Source organism: Myotis lucifugus, unplaced genomic scaffold (genome assembly GCF_000147115.1).
Source record: "Myotis lucifugus unplaced genomic scaffold, Myoluc2.0 scaffold_125, whole genome shotgun sequence".
Classification (NCBI taxonomy): domain Eukaryota; kingdom Metazoa; phylum Chordata; class Mammalia; order Chiroptera; family Vespertilionidae; genus Myotis; species Myotis lucifugus.
Window position 1 is genome coordinate 1,354,161 of NW_005871173.1, and position 12,071 is coordinate 1,366,231.

At 35.4% G+C, this 12,071-nt stretch overlaps 1 protein-coding gene across 11 annotated transcripts in view; it reads left to right on the forward strand.

Moving 5' to 3' along the window:
• The first annotated feature begins 418 nt into the window (after positions 1-418).
• The window catches only part of SCAF8 (SR-related CTD associated factor 8), a 103,909-nt gene continuing 92,256 nt past the window's right edge, over positions 419-12,071 (forward strand). For 8 of the 11 annotated variants that reach the window (XR_002830518.1, XR_002830517.1, XM_006093871.3 and 5 more), the window contains exon 1: positions 917-974. Coding sequence is in view for 9 of the 11 variants with exons in the window: in XM_006093871.3 (XP_006093933.1) it covers positions 957-974 (18 nt within the window). In the remaining 2 variants the exon portion in view is untranslated. Of the gene's footprint in view, positions 429-911; positions 995-12,071 lie in introns of those variants that run through there. The other 3 variants (XM_014460119.2, XM_023758188.1, XM_014460120.2) reach the window with 3 other exon arrangements.

A 12,071-nucleotide genomic window follows, 5' to 3' on the forward strand; every position in this document is an offset into this window, starting at 1 on the left:
ACCCTCCCTGCCCCACTAGTTTAGGTCAGGGTTTCTCTGCTTCAGCACTATTGATATTTTGGACTAGATAATTGCTTGCTGGGAGGAGCTGTCCTGTGCAGCAACCCTGAGTGGAAGCCAGAAATGTCTCCAGACATTACCAGATGTCACTTGGAGGACAAAATTGACCTTGGTTGAGAATCACTGACTTAGCTCTCCTGTTAAACAGTCTTAAAGCACTCTGTACTTTCCCTTCTAGTGATTACTACAATTTTAAGTGGTTACCTTTCCCCCAGAGTGTAAGTTCCCTGAGGACAGTGACCATATATTGTCATTGCTTCATATCCTTCATATATAGCCGTGTCTTAATACATTGTGTACACGAAATACAGATTTCTTGAATGAATGGATGGATGACATACTAGGCAGATGATTGACTCTGGACCAAGGTAGTTAACACTTCTGGATATTTTGTTTTTTCCTCTGTAAATAAATTACCAATTTGAGATTGTATTTAGACTTTCTGTTGGAAGATTCTTAGACTAAATATAAAATTAACTTTTTGAAGGGCTTAGTATGTATAAGCATTATTTGGAAGGTCATTTTATGGTATTGTAGGACTATAAGAGATTAGATGGACATTTTTAAATCAGAACTTTGATGTGTTTATGTTTTTCACTTCTTACTAAGGGGGAGAGTCAGGAGGGGACTTGGCTTAGAGCTAGTGATTATATTACTACTCGTACACAGAACTTCAGATATCTCTTTCTAGGGCCAGTTTTGCTGGTGTTGGACAACTACTAATTCATAGTGATATGAGAGAATGTAATGAACCTTGACCTTGAACACTGGCTGAGTTCCTAAGCTCTTAAGTGAGCTCAATTTATTCTGGTTTTGTTTTCTCAACATATTTCTCTACTCCTCTCTCTCAGGATTGTGCCTCTACTCCTGCTTGTACAGACTGCTTTTCCAGCAGCATGGACACAAGAAGCATAGTAAGATGATTATAACCCACGTAAGGCAGGCCCTTTGGAAAATACTAGGTTTAGATTGATACTGAAATGATGTCTTGATTATATGGGCAGTACTTGGGAAGCAGAATAAAGCTGGTCACTTAGAATATATTAGTAATCTTAAAAGAGAACATGCAGGAAATAAGTTTAATTTCTTCACACACAAAAATAGGTTAAGTGAAATAGAAGTTATTTTCTTAATAGTGAGTATAAATTATATATACTCTGGTTGCATTTATTTGCCTTCTGCTTCACAAAATTTTACTGTATGTTTTGTAAAAAAATTCATTGCCTACTTAATATGACTAAAATGCAATTTGATGGTTGGAAATAAAATGCATCTTATATTTTGAGGAAGTTCTTCAAACTATAAGATGACAAATCATTGACAGATATGCTGTAGGAATAGAGAAACAAAAATGATAATCAAATTTTTGATTTTTTAATTACAGAAGAGCAGATTTTGGTAGAGGTACTATTTATGAGAAATAAATGTTGATGAGAAATGTTTCTATAGCCTGTGATTTCTTATCTGAGTTAATACTATCTCAAGTTTGATTGTAAACATGATACATTTGCTTTCCTGATTTTGATTTTATGCATTTATTTTGTCTTTCTAATTCTGCTTTACAAGAGTTTCTGATAAGACCATATTTTAAACTCAGGGAAGGGTATGTAAATGTGTTATGGTATCTACTATAGGTCAAGATATAGCTTACAAACTTTGACATCTATTTAGTTAGAATGGGGAATATTGATTATTCATTGTTTTTGATTTACTTATTTTCTATTCATGTTTTTAAAAATAATGTGGCTATTAAGTTAATATATGCCAAGTTTTTAAAATAATTCTGCAACTTAATATAGGTTGACTTGAAAGACCTGGGATTTAATTTTTTCGTTCATTTGTTCATTCATTTAACCAATATTTAATGGATGTTTACTATGTACCAGACACTTTTCTATCTGCTGGGATAGTGATAAACAGGATAAGCGAAAGCTTACCCTCTTGGAGCTTATGTTCTTGTAATCCTTTGAGTGCAGTGGTCTTGCTGCAGAGCTAGTGAGGCTGGTAGGCATTACTGAGTCCAGTTGATTCTTTTCTAGGGATTGCTTTGTCTGGGACATCTCTCCAGGCTCAGATCTGCCTGGTCTGTTCTCAGCATTTTGCCTTACAGAGTCCACATTGCTCATCTATTAAAAATAGAGATTGAGCAAGTAGACTTACTTAAACAAGAATATGGTATGTTTTCAACAATGGCCTAACACAGGGGTGGGCAACCTTTTTGTGAGTGTGTGCCAACACCAGCAAAATCTCTGACTCAAAATTCTTCTGCGTGCCAACCCTAATTTTTTGAGAACATGTTACGCCTACTTGATATCTCTTAAGGTGTATGTATGTGAAGAACCTTGAAGAAATAATAAAATTCATTCGAGCGACAAAAACACAGTATATGATGATGAAAAATACATTTATTTTTTAATGTATACATGTTATATAAAATTATTTATCTAAGATGCACCTACACTGAATTTATCTGAAAAAAAAGTCGATATTAAGAAAAAAATTGCAAATGGAAGATTATAAGAGAGGGTTTCACGTGCCAGCAAAAGTTACTGGCGTGCCATGTTTGGCACGCGTGCCAGGGGTTGCCCACCCCTGGCCTAACATGTATTTAAAAATACATTTGGTATTTTGGAATAACTCTTTCTTACAAAATACAGCCAGTAAGGATGTTTTCTTTTGTCCGTGAGATAGTAGTGTCCACATGTAAATGATTTAAAAATACTTTAAGTGGTGACCAAACCTTTATGAATTTAGAAAAATAAATTAATATTTTTATAACAAACTTTCCCTTGACTTAAGTATATGAAAAAATTTGGCCTCCCCCCCCGCCCTCCCCCCCCCACACACACACAAACATTTTTTTGAATTTGGTTTGATTCCTCAGGGCTTATTTTAATAGCACGTAAGTAAAGGAAGAAGCAGTTTGGATCATGTATTTACTCTGTAGAACTTGGGAAATGATATGAAGATCTTTTTGTACTGGGTCACAGTATGTAAAAGGTTGACCAGTATAGTATACCTGAAACTGATACGATGTTATATGTCAATTATGTCTTAATTTTTTTTTTAAAGTTGACCAAGTCCTAGTTAATGGCTTTCTTTAATTTAGCAATGTTTTGATACTATAGTTTTATGGCAAAAAAATCGATATAGCTATTTGCATTTATTGAAATGTTTGAAATTATATTGGTTAAAAGGATGTTGAATAAGTTAAAATATTTGCAAACCAAAACATTTTATGCAGCAAGTGTCTAGTTTCTAGTACCAGCTGCTCGCTATGATGAAAAATACCTGGCTTATGTATTTTTGAAGTACTACTCTTTTTTTTTAATCAAACATTGTTAAAAGTGAGCCGCTGTAATATATAGAGCTTTATAAACTCCTCTTTTCCCCAACCATCATTATATTTCAGTAGATCTTTAGGATAACCTTGTGAGAAAAGTAGGATAGGTATGACCCCCTTTTTCACAAGTGAATAAATTGAGGCCCAACCATTGTGGTTTTACCCAGGAAATGCAGCTTTGTGAGTATTAGAGCTCCGTCCAGGTTTCAAACTCTCAGATGTTTTTCTTATCCTTCTGTGTAAAGGATAAGAAAAATCACTTGATTTTTCACAATTTCTTTTTACTGGCATTGTCCAAATATAAGTTAACTATTTTTTCTCACTTTTTAAATTTTATTTTTACAACTTCAGATTTACAGAGAAGTTCTAAGAATTATAAAAGAATTTTTGTGTGCACTTCATCCTAATTCCTTTACTTAATTATAACCATATTTTTTCTTTCTTTCTCTGAACACATGCAGCCTTTTTTTTTTTGGAACATTTTGAGAGTAAATTGCAATTCATGATACCTTTTACTTCTAAATAACTGTTTTCTAAGAAGAAGAACAAAATAATCACATTGAAAGCATTGTTTCCTGATTAAAAAACAATAAATAAAAAGAAGGACATTCTCTTATATAACCATTGTACGATGATCAAAATCAGGAAATTAACATTGATACAATGCAATAGTTGCAGATCTTATTCAATTTCACTAATTGTACCAGTAATATCCTTAACAGAAAGAGTAAATTGTATACTACACCTTGCATTCATTTGTCTTGTCTAGTGTCCTTTAGTCTAGAGCTCTTAGTTATTAGTGTCTTTGTCATTTATGATCTTACTAGAGGCCCGGTGCACAAATTTGTACACGGTTGGGATCCCTTGGCCTGTCTGGTGATCCAGGCCATCTGGCCTATTGGGGCCAGCCGAGGAAAGGAACCGCAGGAGATTGGCCGGCTGCAGGAGGTTGGCTGTGGGAGCGCACTGACCACCAGGGGGCAGCTCCTGTGTTGAGCATCAGCCCCCTGGTGGTCAGTGCGTCCTCATAGCAACCAGTTGAAATGGCCACTTAGGCTTTTATATAGAGAGAGATAAATTGAGAATGGGCCAGTTCTTTTTAGAATTCCCTCAATATGGATTTGCTTGCTGTTGCTTCATGGTTATGTTTAGGTTATGCATTTGGCAGGAATACTCCAGAAATGATTGTGTCCTCTGGAAGTAGATGATGTCTATTTATCCCATTAATGGGAATGTTAACTTTTTTCTGCAAATTTTCTCCATTGTAAAGTTATTCTTTTCTCCTTGGTAACAAATATCTTAAGGGGAGATACTTTGAAACTGTGCAGATACCCTGTTACTCACCAAACTTGCACCCATTTGTTTTAGCAACCATTTAGTTCTTCCCTGAATCAGTTATTACTAAGATGGTTGCCAAATAGTGATTTTCTAAGTCTATTCTTTATGTATTAGTTGGACATTTTGTAAGAGCCTTTCTCCTCGTTTATGTATGTATGTATACATGTAGTATGAACTTATGGATTCCTTTTTACTCATTGGGGTGTTTTGATGCTTAGATTGCCTCAGTTTTGACCAGTTAGAGCTCTTTCAAACTGGCTCCTGTGTTTTTTGTTTGACATGTGCTCATCATTTTTTGAGCACCCCCTTACTTTCTTGAATAATACGACATTCCCACCCCAGCCCTGGAATCAGCCATTTCTCCAAGGAGCCCTAATTTCTTTTAATAGATATCTATTAACAGATTGAGCTGAAAATTATATATTTATATATAGACATAATTTTCTTTACCTAAAAAGCCATTGAGTTCACCCTGATGATACCATCAATTCCATTCTAACATCGAAGGGTTCATTCTAGCCTTTCCCCTTTCCAAATGTTATTTGATCAACCATAAGGTACACGAAAGTAGTTTCAGAGTTGTTAAACCGTATGTCTGTGAAAATAAACCTTTAGCCCTAGATGGTTTGGCTTAGTGGATAGAGCATCGGCCTGCAGACTGAAGGGTTCTGGGTTTGATTTTGGCCAAAGACATGTGCCTGGGTTTCAGGCTCAATCCCCAGTAGGGGGTGTGAAGGAGGCAGCCTATCAATAATTTTCTCTCATCATTAATGTTTCTATCTCTATCTTCCTTTCCCTTCCTCTCTGAAATCAATAAGGAAATACATTTTTTTAAAAAAGAAAACCGTCTACGGCCATACCACCCTGAACGCGCCCGATCTCGTCTAAAAAAGAAAACCTTTAACCAAAATTTAATATTTGTTTATAGTTCGTTTTTTATTTAGCCTTAGGGTATACAGTCAAAATACTGTGTTCAGTCATTGCTTGATCAGTTTTTTCCCTAAATGTAGTTTTATTCATTTAAAATATAATTAGGTTCAGTTTCTTCCTGTTTGTATTAATTTTGTTTTCTTCTTTTTTGTTATTTTCTAGTATGTGAAACATTAAACATAAGCTAACTTTAATCCTCCTTTACTTTTTATTAGCTTCAGCTTCATAACCACTTAATGCCTTGGGTAAATAAGTTTTTCCTTAACATTCTTAAAAATCAAATGACAAGCCCAAACTTCAGAGGTTTAGATGTAGAGAAAGTTAGATCTGTTTTTAATGGCACAGTTTCAATTCATAGATGGAAGAAAGTATGAATTCAAAAGCTTTCTTCTCGTGAATGGAATCTTTCTTCATAGGGGTCAGTAGACTCTGTAGAGGACCAGATAGTAAATATTTTAGGTTTTGTGGGTCACTGAAGGTATTTTTTGCAGTCTTGTCAGTCACAATTCTTTTTTTTTTTTTTAAACACACACAAATATTTTTGGCTTGAGGGCCTACAAAAATAGGGCATGGGTCATACTTTACTGGCCCCTGCTGCAAACTTTGAAACCTGAGAACTTGAATTTATAGCATGCTACTTATAAATCAGAATTAAAATTGAGCAGGAAGTTACATTCCTTGTAGACCTCATAAGGCTTATTTTAACATTAAATACAAAACGTAAAAAAACTGCATTTAGTGAGAGTATTCATTCAACAAATTTCTTGAGCACTTAACCACTATGTGCAGACACTATTCTAGATTTTAGAATTTTAACAGTGTGCAAAACAGATTTAAAAAGAGATGCAAAAAAATCTTGCCCTCATGGAGTTTACATTTACTTTTTGTGTGTGGGTGTGAACTGGAAATGCATATTTTCTTGTTCATTTAGTGACATTTTATCTGCTAAACATTGTTGCCATGTTAATTGCAGAGTGAGCATTCTTTCTTGAAAACTTGATAAAATATACAGCAAAAGGGGTGAACCTAAAAATTTTGCTTATTGCTTCCCATTTCTTTTTTTGTGTGAAGCAAGTTTTATTTGAAAATGATTCTCAGTCATAAAGCTTTCAGCGTGCAGCTATACTAATTCACTAAAGGAGGATAATGAAGTAAATCCTTATTAATTGGGACAAAGAACCCATACTTAATTAGTAATAAGTACATGTGTATTATAGGATCTTTAAAAAATATTATCCAAGTACATAATTCAACGAATCTTTCTTTAAGGCTTTAATGAATGAATGAGAATGATTCTTAAAATATTTGCTTATGTAGTTTCTTGAAATAGGGAGAAAGTCTCCTGATAATGTTAATGTTTATCTAATAAAAGCTCAAGAACTACGTGCAATTTACCTGTTTTTTTCCTGTCTAAATATCGACACTGCTGGAAAAATAAGTTTTACCATGTTAGATATTTGTTGCAGTTTTTCTATAAGTGTTTAATAAACCAGTAAGTCCCTTTTAATTTTTTTTTTTTTTTGGTAAGACTTTATTGAGATGTGAATAACTGCTTTTGTAAAAGTTATTAACATCTTTGGCTTTTTTTATACCAAGAAGAGTGTCTTTTTTGTTTTATTTACTCCTCACTGAGGATATTTTTTCCATTGATTTAGAGAGAGAGAGAAACATCCATACATCGATGTGAGAGAGACACATGAATGGGTTGCCTCCAGCATGTACCCTGACTGGGCCTGGGAATTGAACCCATGACCCTTTGATGTTCGGGATGATGCTCTAACTACCTAGACATAAGGGTCAGGGCAGAAAAGTGGTTTTTAATGCAGTAGCAACTAGTGATTGGAAAGAATGCTAGAAAGTATTTGCTGGTTGTTTGAGTTTTATTCTTTACTAGAGGCCTGATGCACGAAAATATGTGCACTTGGGGGGTCCCTCAGCCCGGTCTGCGCCCTCTTGCAGTCCGGGACTCCTCGGGGGATGTCTGCCTAAGCCAGCAGTCAGACATCCCTCTCATAGTCGAGGAGCCCTCGCTCCTTACCGCCTGCCTGTTTGCTGCTCCTTAGTGCTGCCTCAGGCAGGAGAGGTTCCTGCCACTACCGCTGCGCTCACCCGGCTTCTGGCTGAGCGGTACTCCCCCTGTGGGAGCGCACTGACCACCAGGGGGCAACTCCTGCATTGAGCGTCTGTCCCCTAGTGGTCAGTGCGCATCATAGCAACTGGCCGTTCGGTCGATTTGCATATTACCCTTTTATTATATCTGATGATGTGTACTATCAGGCATTGTATTCTGCAGAGTGGTTGCCAACATTAATTAGCTACCTACCTCCTTTTCCTCAGACAGCTCATTTTCTAATAGAGTGGGTTGGCAGTGAATTACCACAGAGTTAGGAGAAGGTAATGTGATGAATATTATGAAACAAAGAGTAATGATGTAGCCATTATACATACTGTGTGTATACTCTTCTGTGTATATCATGATGTATATACAGCATAAAGAAAGAGACATTGAATGAGGCAAAGATCATTTTCAAGTAATTGTCAACTTTGGGTAGGAGATAGGGTCATGGGGAGTGACAGAATTAGGCAAGGATTTTCTGATGGAGGGCCTTTGTGTACTATGCATAAGACCTCATTTCTAATCAAAAGTGAGTGGAGATTCTGAATGATTTTAAATAAAAGCACAAGTTTTAAATTTGTGTTTTAGAAAGGTGATTAGTATCTTTATTGAGCAAGACATAGGGATGAAGTTGGGGGGACAAGGAAGGTTAAATTATTACTAGTATAGAGGAAAAGAAGGGAAGAATGCAAGAGAAGTTTACTAATAATAGAGAGCTGGATATGAGGAAGAAGAGGGTGGTAACAGGGCTTTGGCTAATGGACCAGGTAGTTACAATTGTATAGTACCAATCGCTAAGATGGGCCAATCAGGAAGAGCAAAAAAACCTGAGCAGAAAGAATTGGTGGGTTGAGTTGAATGGTGGATATTTTTTTTTTTTTTACTTAGAATAAAATAAAGATCTTAAGAATGGAAGAAGAGTTGAAATCATCCATATCTCAAGACACTGACTATTGTGTTGACTGTGGCAGTAGTGATGTACTTCTTGAAGATTTGGTGTCTGTGGGACCTTATGGTGGAGAGATACAGCTGGGTATATATAGGTCAGGCACCTAGGAAAAATAGGCTAGAGATGAAGATTTAGGAGAGGGTACAATTGTCTAAAGAGGTGATGTAGAGAAAGAAGAGAATGAAGCTTAGGGTAAAATCTTGTAGATTTTTATATCTTCTTCAGTTTTTTCCCTCCAGAAGGCTTTGGTCCCTTTTCCCTATCATTGTATTTGTGAATACAAGGACATTTAAAAGCAACTCCATGGAATATGCTTGCTTTAAATTCTGCTTATGCAACCAGATGTTCCTGTGTGCAATTAAAATTTAAGTAGTAAATTGAATGATCTATGAATAAAATTAAATATTTAGATTTTGTTTAATGAGATTTTAACAGAATTTCTTAACATTAAGCCTGCTCATATCATTCAGCATTTTATTAGCTCCTCATAGTCACATAATGCTTTATCTTAAATCTGTCTACAGTAACCGCTTTATTGTGAACATGGAATTGTGGATTTAAAGGCGATATTATTAGAAATAGAACCCATGTTTATTTGAGAAATTCTAGCTAATATGGTTTATGGGGATTGACTATGAGAGGATTTATAAATGAATTATTCTTCCTCTTGTTCTCATTTGGCCATTTCACAGTTACTAGTATTTCTAAAATTAAGAGGAGGTAAATTTAACATTATTTTCATTTTGATGTTTACAAAAGACATAAGAAAGAATTTAAATTAAATAAAGATTAATTGCTTGGGTCCCAGGGAAAATTTAAACTGAAGTCATTTTTATATATGTGTTTGTCTACATGTATATATTTTGTTTTCTCCTGGAGAATCATTTCTGTTCCCTTTAGTTTTAGAATAGGGTAGCTAAAGACTATTACAGTCATGTTATGCATTGTATCTATAGGCAGATCTTAAGTTTGTGGTTCTGTGGTTGGGTTCCTTGTTTATTTCCATGCTTAATCTTGCTTTCAAGAAATTACAAATTTTAGACCTGAAAGACTTGTGATAATATATCATTTAACTGACTCATTTTACGGCTGAAGAATCAAGTTTCTGATAAAACTTGTGTAGAATCACAGCTTATCAGAGGCATGTACTTAGACGTCAGATAAGAAGAAATTTCTGCTCTTTGTCTTGGTTTATTCTCATTTTCATTTTCTCCATATGGATTTTTTTGGAATGAGAATTTGGTAGTGTTTGTGTTGGAGGTGGAAGCGTGCAAATTGGTGGTTATTAGTAGATTACTATCGTTTCATGCTAACACTGGCCAGGATAAGAAACAAGCTACAGTACTGCCACTCTTGTTCATAAAATAGGTTGCCATACGACAACAGCATGTATTTCTTGGCAGGGAGGTATTTATTGTACAGTAACATCACTTAGCCAGCATTTTTCTAGCAACTCAGTAAAAACAGCCTTTGGGTAGAAAGCCCATGTACCTTGATCTTTTTCGAAGGAGTGCAGTTACTCTATAAGCCTGTGTCCTTAGCATGTTTCTGATATTCACATTGTAATGATGGTGGCTACTTGGTAACTACCTTCTTTAGATTTTCATAGATTACTGTTTAGAAGGCTCCTGGTGCAGGTATATTGAAGTATGACAAGGCTACAAAATTAATGTGGTTGCTATGATGTGATAGGTTACAATTGGCAAGAAAGAAGGTAGTTGTTTCATCATTTAAAAAATGGGATTAGATAAGGTAAGCTCTAGGATCTCTTAAATGTTAACCCCAATGAACAAGTTTTCCAATTTTTTTTAGTTTTAGCTTATTCATTTTAAATATAGGGATATAATGATGCCTTCCCTGACTACCTCTCATATTTGATTTAAATATTTAAAATGTTGGCTGGTTTTAAAATATTAAAAAATGGTTTGAATACATAAAATTATAGATAATTTTATAAAGTATTTGGAAAGCTAAAGAATACTAGTTATAATATTCTTAGTTTTTTGAAATTTTTGTTTTCTAAAATAGTTTTCTTAAAGAAAACTAAAAAAATAAGAAGTAGAGGTAGTTGGAAAAAAAGGCCGCAACTGGGAACTTTTGGTGTCATTGTGAATATCTCTGTCACCCTGAAAGATAACTCCATATTACAACATAGTTAATACTGGATAAAGTTGTGGAGATTATGAGTATAAAGAAAGTGCTAGATTGTGTTCAGCATATTTTCCAAGTTGGAAAATTAGTTGAACAAAACTTTTCAGCAGCAGAAAGTAACAAAATATAAACCATCATGTTTTTTGTATCAATAATATTAGTCGACATATATAAGAATTGTTTTACTAAATTCAGCAAGGCTTTTAAGAAAATCAATTTTAGACAGTTATGAAGAGGATAATTTTTGCTTAAGAATATACATTTAAAGTATTTCAGATATACACATACACATTTATAATATTTACTAGAGGCCCGGTGCATGAAAATTCATGCACTTGGGGGGTCCTTCAGCCAGGCCTGCCCCCTCGCACATTCCGGGAGCCCTCAGGGGATGTCCTACTGACGGCTTAGGCCCGCTCCGCACAAGGAGCAGGCCTAAGCCGCAGTCTGGCCTCCTTCTGCAGGAGGCGACCAGGCTGATCAGGGAAAGGCGCTGCCCCTATCACCCTGCCACTGCTGCTGCCTCTGGCCTCCCTCTACAGGAGGCGATCGGGCTGATCAGGGGAAAGCACCGCCCCCATCACCCCGCTGCTGCTGCCACTGCTGGCCCTCGCAGCCACTGCGGCTTTGTCCGGAAGGATGTCCGGAAGATGTCTGGTCTACTTAGCATATTACCCTTTTATTAGTATAGATATGTACATAACTGCATATAGAAAGGCTTGAAGGCAGGCAGCCTTACCAGCCTTTTAACAGTGATTATTTCTTAAGCAGTATGTGGATGGGATGCAGAGAATGAGAGCTTTTAATATTTAGAATTTTTCACAGTCAGCATTTATTACCATATTACTTTTCTAATATTTCCCTCAAACCCAAAAATACTACATGTCTTAGCTTTTGGGAGAAGGATGGAGTTGGCCTATTTTAATATTATTTGAATTTAATCTTTTAGATAAAGTGAGTTTCATTGTTAAAGGTTGGAAAACTGAAACCTGTTTGAGGATTGCTTAAAATTTATATTTAAATGGAATTTATTTAGCTGTTAACTTGATCAGTAGACATTAAATATCATAATCTGATGTTTTACAGTTTTCTTGGTTATTACTTAGGTTGATACTATTACATGGTATATCTCTACGGTTATCTATCATCTTAGTGACTCAATTGTATATGTTTATGTTTAGTTG